The sequence below is a fragment of the Clytia hemisphaerica genome, unplaced genomic scaffold (assembly GCF_902728285.1).
Source record: "Clytia hemisphaerica strain Z4C2 unplaced genomic scaffold, Clytia hemisphaerica genome assembly, whole genome shotgun sequence".
Taxonomy (NCBI): Eukaryota; Metazoa; Cnidaria; class Hydrozoa; order Leptothecata; family Clytiidae; genus Clytia; species Clytia hemisphaerica.
In genome coordinates this window covers 3,477,433-3,498,676 of record NW_027103917.1, presented here as the reverse complement: position 1 = coordinate 3,498,676, position 21,244 = coordinate 3,477,433, and the positions used below count along the sequence as shown (strand labels likewise).

Sequence of the window (21,244 nt, the reverse complement as noted above, 5' to 3'; positions counted from 1 at the left end):
AAGAAACTAAAAAAATAGATCACAATGCAATATGGTCTATAGTTATAGAAAGATATGTTGAAAACGGTCAAGGCCGAAACATATTGGAGCATTCTAGCATTTATCATTAAATAGAATTTAGTCTCGATCCTGCGTCCAATATATTAACGAGTTTATGTATTTGCACTTTTGAAGACGGTAAAGTGACTGAAATAATTTGGAATAGCCCGCAGTTTTGACCCGCAAAATCGAGGATGAAAAAAGTGCTGATTTACCGTCGTCCTCAGTCAGTCAGGATTTAGGCAAATTAGAAACTTACCAACTCCGTCGCAGAAAAACACACATATATATAAACTCGGTATTTTATATTCCTAGGATGGAAATCAGAATTATTGTCGTTTGAATGTCACCAATGAAATGTCTATGGAGCAGATTTCACCGAAAGCTACTTTGACACACCATGTCATTCCTGTCGCGTATGTATTATTGCATAGTTCCTAATTATTCAAAGCTTAAGGGTTTATTCACTGAAAGCGATATAAACCTGTTCGAAGATAGGAAAATCGAATTATCTAAGTTCGACTCGTGGAAGATTCACTCCTTGTATAGAACTTCACAATTTCAGCTGGTTTTAAACCAGCGAGTTCCAGAAGCTAGCCCGCCTAATTTTTATTATGGTCACGTGATCAAATTCTAACAGCGAATCAAAGTTTTTCGAATCAAGAATTTTGCGGGCGTACGATTGGTAATGAGAAATAAAGACTGATCAACAGCAAAATATAAAGATTATTAAAAACATGCCTTGCAACTTGGGGCCAAACAGAGATAATCTATTAACCTATAACTGTGAACAGCAAATATCCTCAAAAAAACACCGTAGTAACTTTCCCCAGACTCCTGGGATTATAACGAATGTATTTTCTTCTTGCAGACCAAAGGAGAATGTGATTCGACCTCTTGGTGAACAAGATTTACTTCCGGACAACGAACAAATCTACAGCTTGGAAATGACCTATAATTTTAATATGGTAAGTTTGAACAGTGTTTACTCTAAAATAAAGTACTCAAAATTATTCCAACTTTCACGAAATAAAACTGATTAAAGAGAGGCTTTTTCGTTTCAATCACGTCAAAATACAATTTATATTTCAAAGTATTCTGTTTGAAGCGAAAACCTTTCTCCGATCACTCATAATGATTGTTTCATCATCCACAAAGTTTGCAGAAGTGATTATGAGACCACTTTGCAGATACCTTACTACATAGTCGACCTTCTCTCTATTCTTGTCGAGACAAAAACTTTTTAACTATTTTTTTAAAGAGGTGAGGGTGGATGGAGTCTGATGCTTCAAGAATTTAAATGGTCCTTTTTATACAGTGTATCCGGAAAAAAAAGACCAGAATTAACATTAAAATAAAATTTTAAAAATTCAGGTTGGAGTTGTTAAAAATTACAACCAAGATAGGTGTGTTTTCCATAGAAAAACAAAATCATCGCGAATTTATCCGTCCTAAAAAATAAATCCACGCTTTTGTCTGGAATTATATATTTAAAGTTCTATTTGAAATAGAGCGAATAAAGAAAAAAAGTATATTGTTTATGTGTTCCTCAAAATGTTTATAAAAATTCTTCTACTGAAAGGAGAGAAGGCAAACTGAAATTTTGTTTTTATTGATCGTTGCCTGATATCAGGTGTTGGCAAAAGCTTTATAAATCATCGGATTCTCATCTTTTACTTTCTAGGCAAAAGCTGGTGAGATCATCCCTATGGCTCCACAATTTCATGATTTATTATACGAAAACAAATATGAATCACAATTATGGATGCTGTACGATAGTAATAAATATTTGATACGCTCCGGTGATGCTTTCCCCATCAAGGTACAATGGTTTCTCCTTAACTAGAACCTCTTTGATTCAAATCTCTCAATAACTCTAATGTAATTTCTTATCCCTTAAGAGATGTTCCGATCAAGGTCCATCGCTTATAATTGTGCTTTTCTTTAGAAATACAGTTGACTCTCTCTAATTCGATCTTCATTCGATCCAAGAATTTTCTTCAAATTAAACTAGAGAGATTCTAATCTCGGAGATTTTCTGTTACTTTCCAGTTGAGGGTGATTCGGATTATAGAAGTTCGAATTAAAAAGAGATATTTGACTTCAGCATTATGATTAGGTCTTGAGCTGGGCCTTGTTAGTTCCACTAACGCCTTTTATATACCCGCAATTGTTATGATTGAGTTCTTGGCTTTGTTGGTTCCACTAACCCCTTTCATACACACTTTGAGAGGTGTGCAAATATAGACGCAATCTTTGCTTCTTATTCCAGTACAATTACACTTGCAAAGTGGACAAAGGCGACCATGTGCTTCGAATGCAGGTAAGCTCTAGGGTTCAGTACAATACAAACTTATTTTGAAGATAAAAGCCATTGTTTAGTTGTATCCCGAAAAAGATATCTTCTTTAAATATATTCGAACGGCAATACATTCGTATACTTAGCATGTATTCTTTCAACGGGCTTGTTAAATACTTTGAAATTGGAATTCGGAGTCATAGCCACGCCTCCTTTGAGACAGGTTCCGATCTAGGATCTAGAACTCGCTCTAAGGGAATATATTAAAGGCTATCAAATATCCCTACAAACTCTAAAGCACTTCTTCATCTCTAAGCCACGTTTTTTATTAAAATTTCATCATTTTCTATCATAGATTAGGCACAGTGACTTGCCAAGTCTAGAAGCCCTCAAAGATATGCCCATACACTTGCAAGTCAAGTTGGCTTCAAACATTTCATGTGATGTCTTCTCAAGCCGACAAGATTTGCTCAACAAACAGAAGAAATTCAAAGAAATGACACTGAATAAAGAAGCATTCCAACCCGTCTATATTGCAGCTCCTGCTGAGGATAAGTTAGTTTTTTGAACTGTTGCAATTTACCAAATAAATAGTTTCCCTTAAATTTTTCACGTGTCTTGTCAACGTGTGTTAGAGTGATGACTTTTGTTTCATTTCTCTAATACTCACTCATTCAATTCAGTCAATTTTTTCCGAATTTATTCCGAAGAAGTTTCGTAGCAGTTAGAAGATTTAATATGCGAGGAAAAAAACTGATTTTACGTCTGTAATTGGAATATCGCTATTACATATCTTAATAAAGACAGAAAAGGCAAGTTTCTAAGGATTTTGCGATATTTGGTACAGAATCAGTAGTTTGAATTATATTAGTTTTTTTGGTAGGATGGTTAGCGCAATAGATTTTCCTTAGCTAATGATAAAAAAACAACTTCGATACACTTATTATATTCATTAAGTTACTTTAATGGGATAACATTTCGCGAGGATTAAATTTCGCGGATTTGGTGGATTGGATGTCATCCGTGAAATTTAGTCCCAATGGAAATTATGAATACCTTGTCCACGAATTATTTTTAAACAAACCTAAAAAAAATGTCAAATAAATTACTTTTTAAAAGTCTACTGACATTAAAGAAGTGCTAATAATGTGCATTTCAACAAGCAACATGCAACATTTGGCAGTATTTGTATACCATATCTTCTTCATCATTTTCATTATTTTAGGTTCCCCAAAGGTTTCAAACCAGGTCATAAATTGATTGGAACAGTTAGCTTCTCGTCAACTGCCGATAAACAAGTAATTATTTTTTCATGTGTGATAATATTCACTGTATTGATCATGTAACATCTTCTGCCATTTTCTTACACAACATTATGGCTGTTTCGTTTAATATTATCCAGACAGGGGTGAAAGAACTTTTTAAGGCCAAAGAAAGTTATTGAAACTGTGCGGATGTCACAAAAACATGGCAAAGTTTGCAAAAAGAAAAGGATCATATTGCTTATAGTGCAGAGTTCTTATTTTCGCGCCCAATGGAAATGTTCGTCCAGTGTTTGAAAATACGATCGTCGGCTGTTTTGTATACCGTTGAAATTATTAACTTTTTGTAATATTATACCAATTCTAATTTTCAGAGCAAATATCCATTCTCAATGAGCGCACCACAATCGAAGAATTCCGCTGAGAAGAAAGAAAATAAACCAGAAAAAAGCGTAACTACCATTTTTCATTAGTCTTTAACCGATTGTTTTCGATTGAAATAATATGAGATCGCCTAATGTTTGCAGTCCATTATCGGTAGTTCTGGACCTAGGACCCATACCACCCTGTGCCTTACCCTGCCCGAGTCCAGATTGGCATTTATTTTTTAGTTTGGGCTTGTACGTGCATTTGAAATCAAAAAATATTTGAAAATTTAAAATTACACTGACACTTACACTGATGGGCTAAAAAGTTAATTTTTTTTGGAGTTTGTCTTTCTAACGTTCTTCTTTACCATTTTACTATCTTCGTTGAACATTTTGGTAATTTAGATTTTCTTATATTTGTTTTGAATTTTAGCTGGAAGAACAATACGCCAATGGAATGGATGAATTCTTCGCGCAATGGTTCCCTAAGTAAGTCTCTCAGTAAACAGATTATTAAAAATGAAATACATTTTCTATAAAGAATATCCAAAATTTTTAAAGCGTTCTGATGTTCTAAACTTTTTAAGCTTGCAGCCTAAATAAGTTGTTAACAGGCTCTTGTTCTAACCATTTTGTGAGTATTTTCTTAAGATATCTGATGGTATTTTTGTCAATTTATTAAGATATCTGAGGGTCCATGCGAAAAGTCTCCGATAAAGCTTTCCTTTATTTTCAGGCTTTTAGATTCTGCCATGGAGAAAGATATTATGGAACGTTTTACCGGCTCGTTGACTGCTCAAGAAGCTGTATTGAATGCACTCGACTCCTCTAAAGTAAGCATAGCTTGCCCTGGTCGTATACTTTTCTATCTGTTATTCGTACCCTTCTTTGAAGTTTAGGGACTTTTGACTTCAAAAAACAAGTGGATAGAGCTGGCTATATATGGCTAAAATACATAGGAGGAATTGAATTTTCAATCAGGAAAAAAAGGGAAACGTAGTATGCGATCACAGTACATTTGATTGCGTTGGATTTTGCTTTATTTTCCACCTGAATACTCGGTTCTAATTCCCTTCGGGGCTTCAAATTCAATGGGCAATTCATGGTTTTATTCTTACAATTGTAGGAACGCATGAAAAATTTGAAAAAGATCACCGAAGCAGCGCAAAAAATACTGGCCGATGTAAGTATGTTTATCAGTATCTAGTTGGTAGTCTAGCCTGGAGTCTACTTATGACTGGACTTCGTTTTTTAATAATTTGGGTGACGCACAGTCCAGTAAGGTTAATTATTCATTCTAAAGTAAAAGTGGCTGCCAGGGTTGTTTATTGACCAGCCACCGTTACTTCGTAGGGCACACTTTAGATCTGCACAAATTTTTGACGTTATGCTCTAAAAGGGTGAATTGACAAAATAAATTTGTCTTATGACGTTCTGTACCAGCTGTGTTTGTTTTGGAGTGATATACTATAGTATTAACCTAAGCTTTGAGCGACCGTAGTGCAGTGGGTAGAGCATCCGGCTACGATGCGCAAGGTTGTTGGTTCAACCCCCAGCCTGGTCATAATAAAGATTTCTAAAATGGTACTTGATGCCTCTCTGATTGATGCTCAAATTATAGTACTAACAAGATACGAAAATTTGTTTTAAGTCATTTTCTGAATTGGGACGCTGATCTAATAACTGGACTTCTTCCATTAGGATAAATACCATAGCATCAGGATATGTCCCCGGGAAATTTTTCACTGGATATTACACCTTTTTTTCCTTTCTTAGATTGATTCAGAAAAATTATTGTCGTATTTCGGCGCAAAAGCACACCAAACAGACGAGCAAATCAAACTAAAAGAGTAAGAGTTGCCCGCCACTTTCATTTGAAATTCAAATTGTAGAAAGAATTTTGGATGTTTTGGACCTACCCCGGTGGAGGTCCTATAAATTAACCTGTGTTTGTTCGTCCGTCCGTTCGTTCGTCTGTTACCAACTTTTCTCAGGATTGAATCATATGAATCTTTTGATTTTTGGTACAATGGTGCAAAATGGTGATGGCCAAAATGTGACGGAGCCTGATTTTCGAAAAGAAAAATTTTTGGCTAAATTTCAGCCAAAAAATGGCTGAAAAATAGGGTTTTTTGGACTTAGTGAAAAATTGGATCATTAATTTTTTCTGATTTTTTGCATGAAAGTAGGGTACCATCATAGGTAAAAGATGACTCAAGCAGATTTTTTGGAAAAATTTTGTTCGCTCAAAAAACGCATGTTTATCTATAAGAATCACTATTAATAAGCATACATCAATTAGTAGAGGGCATTTTGTAAAATCGCTCGACTGTTTTGTTAGAAGCACTTGTTATACATTTTTGGAAAGCTAAGGGGTAGGGGAATCGAAATTACTATGTTTCCAATTTTTTTTCGGACACTTTGGTGTGATTTTCGGACAAATATGACGGTCTCAGGCAAAAATCATAGGGTTAAAAATTAATGAAAATTTTAGCTCGAGAAAACGGAGACCTGTTGTATATTTTTGGAAAGCTCTCAAAAAATTATGATTAGAGATATATTGCAAGTATAGGTGATTTCAGTACCTAACTCGATATATTGAGCATCAAAAAGCGCAAAAACTGGACAAAATAGCTGTTTCTGGCTGAAAAACACGGTTTTCAAATTGTGAAAATTGTTTTTTTTTTGCCATTTTGTCTTATTTATAGCGTGATTGCTGTTTTTAATGATTTTTTGAAATTTTGACATGGAAAAAAAGTTAGTTTTTTGGAAATAACTTTCAAACTGCTATTTCAAATTTAATGTATAATAGCTCTAAATTCAAGTTAGAGCATCCTTTATACAATAAAAAAAGAATGAAAAAGAATTTAAATCCTGAAACTCACAATATCTCGACAAAAAACCTGTATACTTTTTGGACCTACCTCCGGGTACCCCGGTGGAGGTTCTATAAATTAACCTATGTCCACTCCGTTCGTTCGTTCGTCCGTCCGCCCGTCTGTTACCAGCTTTTCTCAGGATTGGCTCATTAGTTTTTTCTGATTTTTTGCGCAATGATGCAAAATGGCAATGCCCAGAACGTGACGGAGCCCGATTTTTGAGAAAAAATTTATTTGGGCAAATTTGGGCCAAAAATTTCCTAAAAATAGGGTTTTTTGGACTTTGTGCAAAATCCTGTCATTACTTTTTTCTGATTTTTTGCACAATGATGCAAAATGGCAATGCCCAAAATGTGACGGAGCCAGATTTTTAAGGAAAATTCTTTCGGGCAAATTTGGACCAAAAACAGCTTAAAAGGTTTTTCGGGCCTGAATGGTTTTAGTGATTTTCGTATTTGGGGAAGTTCCTTTTTACCATTTTACATTATTCAACACACAAGCTTAAATTTTCCATTCTGAATTTTTGTACAATTATTGTCACTTTTTTCTTATTTTCATCTGATGTTAATCATTAGGTAGGTCCATTCAGCATGTTGCTTGTTTTTGGTGCACCCGGTAGATAGATAGGTGTTTTTTTTGCTCACGAAGTCTTGAATATGAAAGAATATTTCAAGAGCATTTCAATTATATATGTGTTAAATGCATAACCAGGTCCATAAAAGTATCACTTGTTATTCTTGACGGCGACTGAGAATTAGTTTGAATAATATAAAGATTCGGAAAATAAAAATTCGAATTAGCGAGAATTCACTGTAAATATTACACTAAATCCTCTTATTGAAAAATATATAATTTTCAGGTTACTTTCATTGAATATTCCTTTCTATTTTGCAGGCAAATGGATAAGGAAAAAGCATCTTATATCAATGCAACTTATAAATTGGTAAGCTCCCATTCAAGAATATATTAATTGCTATCAATTTTCTTTCTTTCATTGCGTTCTAAATGAACGCCCTAAAATCGGTAATTGCTTCCCCCTTTTGCGCGTCATATGACGTCATACCAGTGAGTTCCGTATAATGGTTAAGTAAGAGGTATGGGACTTACCGCATCATTTAAATTGAGATGCTCAAGCACATCAACAATGCGCAAAAATCGTAGAATGAATATTTAATATTTTGATCACATCGATAGCGTCTAATCTAAAGTATGTATGTATGTATGAAAATGAAATAAATGTCCGCTAATCAGAGATGTCCGCCATCTAAACTGTCCTGAGGTTTTACTGTACACGTAGTTGATGGACTTCAACTTAACTTTTCTAGGGACTGGCAATATCAGATGGGTTACTTGAAGCAAGACAATCAGGTATGTCAATAAATATTCCTTCCAAAGGAAAACAAAATTATACAAATGTCTCCAAACTCACTGACTATAGTCTGTGTAAATTTATCTTTTTAGATAATAAATTCTCTTTATTTTTCTAGAAGTCCCCACTGAGGAAGCTGAATTCTCAAGTAAGTGGTTGAATTGATGATATGCACCACTACAAGTAGTTTATTAATGTCAGTGATTTGATTAATATATCTGGGACTTGAGTAAAAAATAGCAAACCTATCTCAAGAGTGAAATATATTTGATATTTTTGGGACCCCTAGAATTTCTTCCAAAATTTGGGTCAGTTTTGACTAAGTTTTAGTCTTGTTCTGGGTCTGGTCTGGATTTTGTAAAATCGTAACCGTTTGAATTGAAAAGTATTTGGGAATCTTTCAGAGAGTGAGTTTAATTTTATAACCCTGAAGGAGATTAAGAGGAAAAGAGTACTCTGTCGCTCGCCAATAGTCTCATCATTCAAAGTTCACTCCTTTTTAATGAAAATTTACTGTAAGGGCGACTTTGAAATGATCAAATTAACGTTTAAATATTGGTTTCATGTGTTCTTTTCTAGTCGAACGGCTGAACGAATGTTATCATAATTTGGCGAAGTTTGTTGATTCGTCTGACGCTAAGGTAGGCTTTTCCTACGATTTACTATTCATTGGGTGTTTTGATTATGCTGCCAAAGCAGTGAGTCAGAAAACAGTAAGAGTATGAAATTTAGTCCCCAAAATGTGACGATGCTCGACTCTGTAAGAGAAATTGGCGCAATTTCAGGTAAAAATCGCTTGTTGAGCGTGTACTTTGAGCTTTATGCAAATAAGTTCTTGTAGTTGATAGTTTAGTAGTTTAGATCTTCTTTTTAATTTCCTGCACAAAGACGCACAGTCGGATGTTGTTCTCAAAGATCGAGAAAAAAAATGTTTAAATACTTTCCAGCACTACGAAAATTAGGATAACAAAAGTCAAATTTTTGTTCAAATTTTGTTGAAATTTTTTTTTAGTAAAACTGATTTTCAACAAATTCATCTGGTATTAAGGTCCACAAAAATAACCCCTTTGATATCTAGTTGAATGATGAGGTCAGCATTGCGACCTCCAATTTTCTTTTTACAAGGTTTCTACTATGTTACGTGTTTTATACTTAAACTTATGATTTTTTTGCTTTATTATACTCAATCTTTATAAATTTTTGTAGATGCAATTGTTGAGTGCCAGACACGGCGTGGCACATGGTCATTACGGACGAGCGTTGAAAGCCCTCTTGAATCATATCGATGAAAACGGACACACAAAAGAAATGGCCAGCAAAGTGATCGAGGTAACCCGGTGGTTCACTTAAAGTTTTTCATAAGCTCGATGAACCAGAAAGTATATGGCAGTTATAATTTTTATGCTTTGCTTAGGCGGAACATAAAGTGCTTCTAGCCTATTTCACTGAAATATTCAGCCAGAAGTAGACTTAAGTCTGTTCTCCCTCGATTGTACAAGGTGCAGATGCTGTCATTATAGATGCGAAGTCTAACTGCGCGGGGGTTTGTTTTTCTTGTCGATTTAAGCACTTTGCAACAGGGGACAAACTTTGTTTTCGAGTTGAGGACGCGAGAAGCAATATATATTTGTTCTTTGTAGAGGTTATTTTTTATTAAAGAAAGCCTTTATTGGTGACGCTCTTCAACGAGTAGCGGTGACAGAAAATGATCTGGCTGCACTTTTCTTATCAGCCACGTCTCATGTGGATTTTATCTTGATTTTAAAAAGATTACGGGAAAGACCCTTACCAGCAAGCCTCTCCAAAATTTAACTACAGTAGGCTCTGGCTAGACTTCTATTATTCAAATCTTTCTATAATCCGAACTTATTCTCAGCTCCCGTCAGGAATAAAACTTTCTTAAAATACTCTCTGTTATTCGATCAAATAAGATTTTCCCGTTCGAGTTCGAATTAGCGAGAGTCAACTTCAAAAACCTTTTCAAAATTATTTAGTTTCGAAAATTTCTTTTTATTGTTATAGATGGTACAAAAGCTTGGATTTGCACACATCGAAGAGTATCTAAACAAATGGCAACAAGTGCGTTTCCCAAATTCATATGAATTATTTTAAGATGTTTAAAAATGCAAGTTTCACAAAAGAAGTTAAAGTGTAGTTGGCTGTTGGTGGTTGAATTAAAGTTGAACGAAACAATTTGTTTATATCTACGGATAAATGAATTATAACAACTGTCGGTGCATCAAAATGATGCCTGACTTATTTGTACATCTGAGATCGTTTCCAATTTTTGATGCGTTAAGAATTTTTTACTAGATATTTTTTTCTGTTTGTAGATAAACTAATGTTTTTTGTAGGTTTAGATATTTTTTAATTTGTTACGTTTTTGTTTTTGCAGTGGTTAAATTCAGAGTCTGGCTACATATTCAAAATCTGAGGAACAAATTTTCGAATGCTGTAATTTTGTAGCTAATCTCAGCAAGCAAAAACAATTTGTTGCTAACTAGAAAAGATAATTGAGAATAAATTCAAATTTAAGATGAAAAGTATATTTTGTTTGCTTCACTCTGTATGTAATAGATCTTATCTCAGTTTTTTATTTTTCTAAAAAAAGGGATGCATTGTGGGATTGTTTCGGGGGTATTACAATAGAAATCTCTTAGGAATTCCTCGAGGGAATTCTACTGTAATACTCCCGAAACAATCCCACATGCATCGCTGTTTTAGAAAAATCAAAAACTCTGATAAGGTCTATCATCTGCAAAGCTTTAGACTAACTTTGGCGGGAACTAAATTTGACCAATTCGGTGATTTTAGGCAAAATTAGCAAATTGATTAACCGCCACTATGGAAGAAGATGAGAATGTTATGAATGTTAATCATCCATTTTTTCTTACAGATATAATAAAATTAATAACAAATAATAGCAGCTGTGGAGGAACTTTAATTCATGTGAATTGACAAACTGTGCGTATATGTCCAGTGTCTTCGTGCTAAGGCTTACCTGGTGTTTATGTAATGTATCTAAAGGCGATGACTTGTAAATTAACAATGATGATACTGATTGCGACGAGAACTAACAATTAGTGAAGACCACCACACCCTGAAGAAAAGGTAATTTTCTTCATTCGTACATGGTAGAAGTGGGTTTTTGTAAACTTTCCTCTTTCCCGGGAAAGGTTTAAGATTTGCTTCTACCCTTCGGTTATACTCCACCATGGGCTTCTTCCCGAGAAGTTGTGAGCCAAAGATCTGAAAATTGAAAGATGAAAACATGGATTGAAGTCATCACTTCTTGGAAGGTCAAGGATGTTTGATTGTATAACTTCTCTAGGTTATCGAATAGTTTTAGGTCAGCATTATCGAGAGAGCGAATTCGGAGCGATTGAAATAACCAGTCTTTTCAGAGTGTCAGAAACTTTTTTCTGCTAAAGAACGCCAGGGTGGTGGAAAAATAGGGTTAAGGTATCGTTAAATTTAGAGTAAACTTTTCACTAAGCAACCATCAAGACGATGGACTTTTTGGAATTACACCTGAACTCCCCAGGCAGGCAAAGAAAAAGGTGTTTGAGAAAAAAACTGTTGATCACAAATCTTTGAAACAGCATTAGAACAAAAAACAACAGCAAGGAGAAAGAGAAAGCGCCGAAGAAAATGTACTAGTTATCACATGACTTCGATAGCAATAATAGAAATATTTTACGAGTTCCGAGATTTTTCCGTAATATTTTTCCGAGCCTTTAGGTGAGGAAAAATATCGGTAAAATATCGGAACGAATAAAAATCGAGTATTGCACGAGAAGTCATGTGTATAACATACTTATAACATGTATAACACACTCATTGAGTTTCCCTTCTGGAAAGTTAGCATGACCAAATTCACGTATTTTTATTATATTCTAAATAAACTTTCAAATTTCATAACAAAAGGATCATAGATCATGACTATGTGACTTCTCTTAGTAAATATCCTGGCAATTTCTTCCTGTTTTGTTGCATTTCGTTACAAAATCACGCAAAACATGTTGTGAAACTAAGGTCGTTTCCCTAATGACATTTTTCAGTGATGGATGAATATGATGTTTTTGTTTTTGTTTAACACTGACCTAGCTTTAAATGGATACTTTTCAGTTACTGAATTTACCTTAAGGGAACTTATTCTAGAAGAAACTAATTTTTGCAGATGAAAAAAATTCCTAAAAATCGCTTTTCGTGGGAATTATTTTTCTCAGTTTTGCCCTATTTTGGACACATTTCTGTCATTTTCTTTAGAATTTTCAATTTTTTTGATAAAAAATGGCCGAATTTGTAATTAGCGGGTTCTAATATTCGTGGTTTTCGACAAAACCATGAAAAAAGCGTAAATTATTTCCAGCGAAAATTAGTTCCCTTAAAGTAGGTCTAACACTGAAACTCAGTTAGCAACAAATGTCTCGGGAACTGATAAAAAAACTCTTAGCCAGTAGGGATATACAACCCTATCTCAGTATAGTGTGACCAGGTGAGAAATATTCATTATTAAGGTCATGGCTATGTAAGAGAATCTACCAAGGTTGGCGCACCAAACTTTGATCTTTTTCACCCAGATTTGGGATGGATATTAAATGAGCTTTTGAGTGCTAAAACCAAAAGCCAATCAAACATTAGTACCCATTTGCTTTCGCTTTTGTTTTCATACAAAAAGCAACGCAGTTTTGACCAGGTCAGATCTTCACATTTTTTATAAGAACATTTTGAAGCCTAGGGATGTTCTTAACTTTTTGAGTTTTAAGCCTTAACATGTTCCTAATTTCGTCATTTTTGTCCATTTTTGTCCATTTTTACCCACTTTCCTAAGAAATCGGTTGCTTTTGAGTCCATAAAGCCATAAAGAAATGTTCTTAACTTGTTCTTAACATTTTGGCCGTCGAAGCCTTATGTTCTTATACAATCCCGGACAAAAGGTTGAAGACTTTTCAAAAATATATGAAATGTTTCAAAATAAGCTCTGAAAACCCATTTTTACCAGGGTTGTTTTTATTGGATTTGGAGAGTTGGGTGACAAGTCTGGAAGCCAAATCCACTCGACATTGAAGGAATGATCTGTTATGAGATTAGGAATGAACATATGAAAAAAGTCTTGAAAGATGTGAGTTTATGGAGTAACCAGAGAGAAAAAGATGACTGAAGTGACAGTTACAGAATATGATGACATTATAAGTAATCTCCAGGAAGTTAGTAAATTGAGCTATTTTCATAGAGTATTGTATACACAGGATCTCACAGGGTGTGTGATTTCTTAATGACTTTTTGAAATATTTCCTTGAAACTTCATTCTTTGTATCCAATCTTTCTGAAAAACGAAACCTTTGATTGATTAGTGGTTTGGATTTCGCCTTTTTTATAAGAGCACCCAAAAATTTGTTCTAAACTTTTTGAGAATTAAGCCTGAAAATGTTCCTAAAACATGTTCTTTATGTGAGTGTTTTTATCCATTTTCCTAAGAAATCGGGTGTTTTAGAGTAAAAGCTGTAAAGCTTAAAAAAAATGTTATTAACTTAAGGTTCTTAATATTTTGGTCATCGAAGCCTTATGTTGTTATATAGTTTGTTCTTATAAAAAGAATTGTGTACTGGAGTCTGAACGGTTCTCATCGTCACAAACGTGATTACTCTCAGGTGCCTCATTAAGTTAACAGGGGGGGTCGGAATAAACGAGGGGCTGTAAAAAATCTCAAATTTTAATAAACAGGGCCTAATTATCGAGGGGTTGGGAATTGTACCTCTAACTACCCCTAAAAGAAGGTAATTACCTTATCGGCCAAAACTTAGTCGGCCCTAAGTGACTATTTTGGCTTGGTGACTAAAATTTGGGCCGACTAAAAATTTAGAAATGGCCAAAACTTAATTATTAGTCGGCCCTTAGTGACTAAATTTTGACGAGGTGACTAAAATTAGGGCTAACTAAGTTTTGGTGGTTAAGGTATACCAGAACCAGACCAGAACCTGCGGCTATTTAGAGTAAAAGAAAGGACTTTTGTTTCAAAAATAAACAGGCTTAATAAGGCCAGAGGAGTTGGAAAAATCGAAAAATTAACAAGCGGGGGTGTTTATTAGGAACCTGAGAGTAAAATTGAAACGCCCTCTACCCTTTAGAGCGAGATAAAGGGTTCCACGTTCATTAAGGGTTGAATTATTATGGGACCACTGTCAAAAACATCAAAACCTTCAAAACCTTGGTACGATCAAATAGCCCAATGGGAACGAACTGAAATCATTGATAAATTGATTTATGTCGTTTTTCTCAAATGCGATATCCTATTTACAATTACTAGCCGGTACCCGGCGTCGCACGCCGGTTTAGCTGTTGCTGAACGCATTTTAAAGTCCTTTGGATGTTGGGAAGCTGGCTTAAAATACGATGAAGTCAAAATTAAAGGGAAAAATTCTCTTCAAAGTTTGACTCTGTCCCTCCCAGGTCACGTATTTTTTAACCATATTTTGAAAAAGATTTTTAAATTGTTGCAAGAATGATCAGAAAGGGCGTTATTCAAACTATACCATACCGGCGACCTGCGACGTCCGAAAAGGCTTTGCAATTAGATTTTTTTTTCGCTTCGCTCGCTTTACATTTGCCGTAGTTGTTGATGATTAGGAAAACTTTGATGTCAAGATAAGAGGAGTGAAATTATAGACATGACACGAGATTCGTCGAAAAAGGGCAGCCCGTGAGTACTTAGGCAAGAGAAGGATACGGGCATGAGCCGTTCTTAAGGATGCCTTTTTAAAAATGGCAGTCCCTGTAAGGGATGGAAAAATCAGAAAATCTAACTTCAGTCCCACTAAGAGTCGGTAAAAATAGGGGAAAAAATTCAACTTTTTACCCCCAGAAAGATAGAAATTTAATCAAATTAGTCCCAATAAGGGAAGTAAACTTCACAAAATTTCGCTTGTTTCTTCTTCTCTTTAGTCTCGCTAAGGGTCCGAGGGCCGAAAGTCAGGCAGCTAGGACACGCAGCTAGAAAAGCGTGATAGCGAAATTTTATGTTGCTTTTTATAAACCTTTGTCATAACTTTTCGAATTCAACAATGAATGACTTAGATTTACAGCAATATAATTATCGACATAGATGTTTATAAGTCCCTTTTTACGAAGAAAGATCTCTTGTTTTTACCGCCTTTCGAATGTATTGTTAATATTGCTGTTTAGTTGTTCCAACAAACTTTTCTTGTGATTCTTATGTTTTAAATGTTTTAAATTTGTTCTTTTCTAAAACAGATTTTGTTTGAAAGATTTGCTTTTGTTTTGTTTTGAAACGAATTCGAATGTCTCAAATCAAATAAGGTCGTTAATCACATTCGAAAACATAAAACAAAAGAATAGAGAGAAAAAAAGAAAAAAACACAAGAGGCGGCCTCGGGCACGTCTGGGCAGAAATTATAATCTATCAATCAAAACAAACTTATAAAACGGCGCGAATCTGATTTAACACATTTGTGGAGCAAGAAGCAAAAGTCATCTTTTAAAAGAACAAAACATTGCGTGCGAAAACGAAAGTGACACACAAACAAACACACATACAGACTACGGCTATTAATATAGGCCAATATATATATACGCGATCAACATACAAATTTAATTTTTATACAAACATAAACTCGTCTCTATCCATATATTGCTCGAAAACAAAAATACTTGGGTAATCGTTACTAAGACTTCAATATTATATAGAGAGAAAATACAAAAAAACATCCTCCAGAAAAAGAAGCATCTTAACCCTTTCTGGACGCAAAATCCACGGAGTGGCCAATGTTGATGACCATTCTCAAACAAGGATATCTCGAGGATTAAGCCTTCCCAAAAAGCTCGTTTAGCTACCGTTGGAAAGAGCAGGACATTTTGAGTAAGATTATTTGAGGCGCCGTACTCACTAAAACGATAGACGCGAGACGTCGTGCGAAATATTTTGAATTTATTTTCAAAAAGTGCATTTTTCTCGTCCTGAAAGGGTTAACTATTGAAGTATTTGAGTACCGTGCACTCGAGTTATGAAGAAGTCTATCATTCTCACTACTGAAATTAATTATACTGGAACAAGCATTCAAAGGAATCCACTCTCCCTTCCACAGCAGCATTTGGGAACATAACTGCTAACTTCTCTTCAGCATCTTTATTCCGCAGTTTCTTTCTAATAGGAATTCCACATTGCGGACATTGTAAAAATTTATCCTTAGTATCACACGCGCTACAATAGATATGCCCGTTCGGACATTTGTAAATGAAGTTCGGTGAGGTTGGGATTTCATAGCATACAGTACATAAAAATGTTGCTAGCCCATTTCCACAGAGTTTTTGTCCTTTGAATAGACATACAAGACTTAAATGATCCATTGATATTGCAATATCAAGAGCAGTTTTTCCTTCACAATTTTTAATATCACTCTCAATATCTATATCTAAAAGTTTTTCAACAGTTTTGTAATGATTACCAAAGCAAGCTTCATGTAAAGCTGTACAGTTTCGGTGATTCAAAATGTTTTTGAATTGTGACGTTTTGCTGACGTCATGGTTTGAAGAGTATGGGTCATTCGAAGGTTTATTTTCTTTAACCATGAGATCGATAAAATCAGTTTTCCCATGTCGAGCTGCTAGATGAAAAACAGTATCTCCATCATGATTTTGTAGCGTGTTATCACATTTATCGACCAGTAAAATGAATATAAGTAAATTACTTTGTACGGCTGTGTGAAGAGGCGTCTCACCTTGGTTATTTTGCATGTTGACGTCAGCGTTATTGTGAAGTAAGAGACATACAATTTCGTTTAATCTTTTAGAGACAGCCAAATGCAACGGTGTGTCACCGTTATTGTTGGTCGTACTAACGTCGAAAGTGTTGACGACTTCGCTCACCATTTCAAAATTCCCTTTCAAGATTGCCATGTGTAAAAGTGAGTTCCCATCCTCATCTTTGACACCTCTTGGCCACCGTTTTAATAATAATTGCATCAGCTCAACTGAGTCGTTGCCTATAGCGTGGCCAAACACATCAAGCAGATGTGTTGTATTTGGTGGTAGAGATTTACAAATGATTTTGACACTTCTCAAATCGTCATTTAGAAATGCCATATCCAACGCATTCCTTCCTGACGCATCGCGTACCATTATATCAGCTCCCCTCATAACCATATTTTTAAGGATCTCATCACATTTTTTGTTTTTATTGTTTATAACAGCAACATGTAGAGGGAGAAAACCTTCCTCGTCTCGAACACTCATATCAGCGCCACTAACAAGTAAAAACTTTGTTGTGCTTATACGATGGCTCTTGATGGCTGTATGTAGGGGAGAATCACCTTTAGTGTTTTTAGTATTGATATCTTCAGAGTTTTCCTTCAACAGTGTTTTCAACGTGTAATTGTTTCGTCGGCCGGCTGCCGTGTGAATTGAATCAGTTGGACTTTTCAATGCCTTTTGACCACCATGACCAATGCCAAGTTTGCGGAGAATGTTTGGTAAGAGTTTAAAGGTTGTTTTCGACGCTTCATTTTTCTGTAATAAGCTTAACATTTTTGAGTCATTGTTAGCTTCTGCCCAATCAAAAGCCGTCTTTTCGTTGAAAGATCCAGAATGGATATCAGCTCCCATCCTCAACAAAAGTTTCGCCACTTTGACTTTAGAATTGATGATTGACCAAATCAGTGGAGTACTACCAGAGATTTCTTCAGCCGTATTGACATCAATGCCTTGTTTCTTAACCAAGTATTTGATGGTTTTGATATCTCCAAATGCAGCAGCTTCACATAAATTTCCATTCTCTTGTTGATTGCAATTAATCTCATTATGTTGAATCGGATTAGCCATGTTGTATAAGAGATCCAACGTCAACAAGTAGGCTTATTCAATGATTATCAAATGGAATTTTAAAATGGAGTCTCCGAACCACGGTAGGAACTCCCTTCCTTCTCTTTACTGAAAGTTGAAGAAAATAGCAAATCAGATGTTCATAATCAACTCTTGTTATAAAGGTATTCAGACATGTCGATGTGACTACTCGCCTACGTGTTTGTCTTACCTTATAAGAAACATTTGATTTGTAAAATTTATAAGAGACGCCACACAATGAACAATTCCTTTTCAACATCTTCTCCTGTCAACAAATCTTCAGAATCTAATATGAATGGAAATTTTGAAAGCCGACATTTTGTTCTATTGCCAGGTTTCCATAATCAGACGTTTAGTCTAGTAAGGCTTAATGCTCCAGAAACGAAAGAAATCTCGATATTCTAATTTAGATGTCACTTGCAAATCATTCGCCTAAATGTGCTTATGAAATCAAGCAATTAATCTACTTCTATTTAGCACGTTGCCAATTAATGGAAATCCGTAATGCCTGTACTTAAAAAAAACGGGAACTAATACACGGATAATGGCCAATTACGTAAAACTGTTTTGTGATTATATATATAATGTACGGAGGCGACCTGTGAATTACATGTTTCCCGCCTTCGAATGTCTTTGATGGATCTGAATGACATAAATCTTCCATCCCGCCTTTTCTTTTAATTAAAATGTAACCTTCATTATGAATGTGCTGGGAACATCAGTCTTTTTCTTTTCTTATTTTTCTGTCAAATGTCAATATGTCATTCTCTACGCAAAAAGAAAGCAATGATTATTGTCTTCGGTCACAGACCCCCATGATAACCCTCCCAATAGACCTTTTCATAAATTACGTCACGAACATCACTTGCCTCGTATTCAAACAATTACCAATGGTGATTATGTCCCTTGAGGCATTAAATTTTTTTTTTATGAATAGAAAGTGCATTGGGAATACTCAAGTTTATGTGGCATATGAAGAAATCTGTGTTAAACTCGGTGGTACTGAAGACCCAACATCAGCTTGCAACCACGAGGAGGCAGACACGCGCCTGGTCTTTCACACGAAACAAATATCAAAAAGATCTTTCAAGAAAATAGTCATCCATACACCTGATACTGACGTTCTATTAATTGCTCTTGGTCTTGCAACTGAAATTGAAGCTGAGATTCACATGAAAACTGGCGTCAAAAGTAAAACCAGGATAATCAGTCTAAAAGGTATCAAGGAATCTCTTAAGACAAGATACGACGTCAAAGATGTAGAAAGGGTTTCGAGAGCACTCCTAGGTCTTCATGGATTTACTGGGTGCGATACGATCAGCTCCTTTGCTGGCAAGGGCAAAGTGAAACCTTTAAAAACGATGATGAATGACGATCAATACATCAACCTATTTGCTACTTTTGGAGATGCACCAGAGTTAACCGAAGCACAGTTCAATACCATCCAAAGTTTTGTTTGCGATATGTATGGCACAAAGAAACGAACACAAACAACGTTCGTTACAAAATGTACACTGCAAAACATGGTCATCTCGACCCCAAAATGATCCCACCATGCGCTGACAGCCTAAGGCAACACAGTCTACGTGCTTGCTATCGAGTTTACATATGGAGAAACTCGTTGCTAAGTCACCCTATCATCCCATCGCCTGTTGATTTTGGTTGGGACCAGAATGACGAAGGTGATCTCACTATTTCGTGGAACAAGGTGAACCCGGCTCCAGATGAAGTTCTGGAAATGATGTTTTGCACGTGTTTAAAGAAGTGTGTCCGTGGATCATGCCCTTGTGTGGATAACTCCCTCAAATGTACGGATGCTTGCACCAACCATGAATGTGACAACTTCCAATTGAATGAGGAACCAGCAGAATGAAATTGATTACGAGGACGATAATGATGAGTGTGAGTATGAAACTGATGAGAGTGACGATGAGGAAAGTGACATTGATATGGAAGTCAGTGAAGATGATAATTTTGATGACGATAAAGATCTCTTTTGTTAATTTCGCATAGCGAAAGTATTACGATCGTCTTTCTATGTGTGTGTGTGTGTGTGTGGCGAGAAAATTTTTGGGGCGCAAATTATGGCGTGGGCGTTTGGCTGCGGGCGTACTACGGCCAATGTTCTAGAAGTGGACTCACTCACAAAGATAAAAAACAGCGCTTTTCTTAATAATTAAAATACGCTAGTGCAAGAAGTGTAACCAAGCCTTTGTAAACATTTATCTTCATCATGAGAATTTTTTAATGGCTGCTTGATTGCACGTATGCTTTTGCCTCTTTGAAACTTTACCTGTATAAATTTTTATCATGTTTTCTGGTCTTTTGTAGAGTATTTAGAGGTTTATTATTCGTTTACTACTAAGTATTTTATGTTTGTGTAGTTAGTGAATGCACCAATAAATTGATAATACTCAGTACGTAGTACAAAAAGAGTTAATTTTACACACAACAACACTCACACATAAAAACCCACTAGAACCCTCTTCTTTACTGAAACTACAAACAGCACAGGTATGATCTTTTTTTCCTTTTTTCACCAGATAGTTATGTGTTAAATATTAACCAGTTGTGACAAACAGTCTGGTTTAGCAAGTTTTTCCATGACCATGTATTTCCTAGAAATCATGTCAATTGAAATTCAGCAATTATTTTCATAATCGAACTGTCGAGCTATCCAACGAAATTAAACGATTTAGCTGTTCGATTACTGAGCCTAATTTGGTAAGACAATTTTTTGATTAGTTTGATTATATAAGTTTGATGACAGTTTTTTATCTCATGAAGTTTGATTGTTTGATTGGTGTTCGATGAGTTTGGTTTAAGTAAAGGTTCCAGCTTTTCCTCCCCGATGCCAGGCGATGATCAACCGAACCCTATCAAGCCGATTTTGGTAATTGAACTATTTCATCGAACGAAATCGAACGATAGGTGTTCGATTATCGAACCTAATCTAGCAGTAATCGAACTTTGCCGGAAAATCTTCAGTTTGATGTTTGATTATAAAGTTTGATTACTTACATTGCAGTTCGATTAAGTTCGATCAGTGTTTTTGTAGCTCAAATGATTCCAGTTATTGCTAGCGCAACCAGCTCAATCAAACACATCGTACATCAATCAAACTAACCGGAATTTCTTGGTTCGATGACTGTTGGATTTGGTTCGGTAAT

At 35.4% G+C, this 21,244-nt stretch overlaps 3 protein-coding genes across 3 annotated transcripts in view; 2 read left to right on the top strand and 1 right to left on the bottom strand.

Annotated features, from left to right (window-relative positions):
• Window positions 1–10,759, top strand: part of LOC136809484 (tripeptidyl-peptidase 2-like) — a 38,966-nt gene extending 28,207 nt beyond the window's left edge. Inside the window, exons 25-41 of the mRNA XM_067066022.1 lie at window positions 355–455; window positions 911–1,007; window positions 1,724–1,861; window positions 2,312–2,362; window positions 2,694–2,893; window positions 3,564–3,636; window positions 3,975–4,052; window positions 4,402–4,457; window positions 4,705–4,801; window positions 5,095–5,151; window positions 5,745–5,818; window positions 7,742–7,790; window positions 8,173–8,215; window positions 8,335–8,364; window positions 8,796–8,857; window positions 9,423–9,545; window positions 10,239–10,759. Coding sequence (XP_066922123.1) covers window positions 355–455; window positions 911–1,007; window positions 1,724–1,861; window positions 2,312–2,362; window positions 2,694–2,893; window positions 3,564–3,636; window positions 3,975–4,052; window positions 4,402–4,457; window positions 4,705–4,801; window positions 5,095–5,151; window positions 5,745–5,818; window positions 7,742–7,790; window positions 8,173–8,215; window positions 8,335–8,364; window positions 8,796–8,857; window positions 9,423–9,545; window positions 10,239–10,328 — 1,419 coding nt within the window. The 3' untranslated portion in view covers window positions 10,329–10,759. The remainder of the gene's footprint in view (window positions 1–354; window positions 456–910; window positions 1,008–1,723; window positions 1,862–2,311; window positions 2,363–2,693; window positions 2,894–3,563; window positions 3,637–3,974; window positions 4,053–4,401; window positions 4,458–4,704; window positions 4,802–5,094; window positions 5,152–5,744; window positions 5,819–7,741; window positions 7,791–8,172; window positions 8,216–8,334; window positions 8,365–8,795; window positions 8,858–9,422; window positions 9,546–10,238) is intronic.
• LOC136809494 (prolyl 3-hydroxylase OGFOD1-like) overlaps window positions 1–21,244 on the top strand; it is a 629,446-nt gene that overhangs the window by 99,904 nt on the left and 508,298 nt on the right. The window lies entirely within an intron of this gene.
• LOC136809482 (putative ankyrin repeat protein RF_0381) lies at window positions 16,266–18,152 on the bottom strand. The gene has a single exon (XM_067066020.1). The coding sequence runs from the start codon at window positions 18,051–18,053 to the stop codon at window positions 16,272–16,274; it is 1,782 nt and encodes a 593-aa protein (XP_066922121.1). The 5' UTR covers window positions 18,054–18,152; the 3' UTR covers window positions 16,266–16,271.

Coding starts and splice junctions, on each gene's coding strand:
- LOC136809482 (XM_067066020.1), bottom strand. CDS start 18,053: ATGGCTAATCCGATTCAACATAATGAGATTAATTGCAATCAACAAGAG.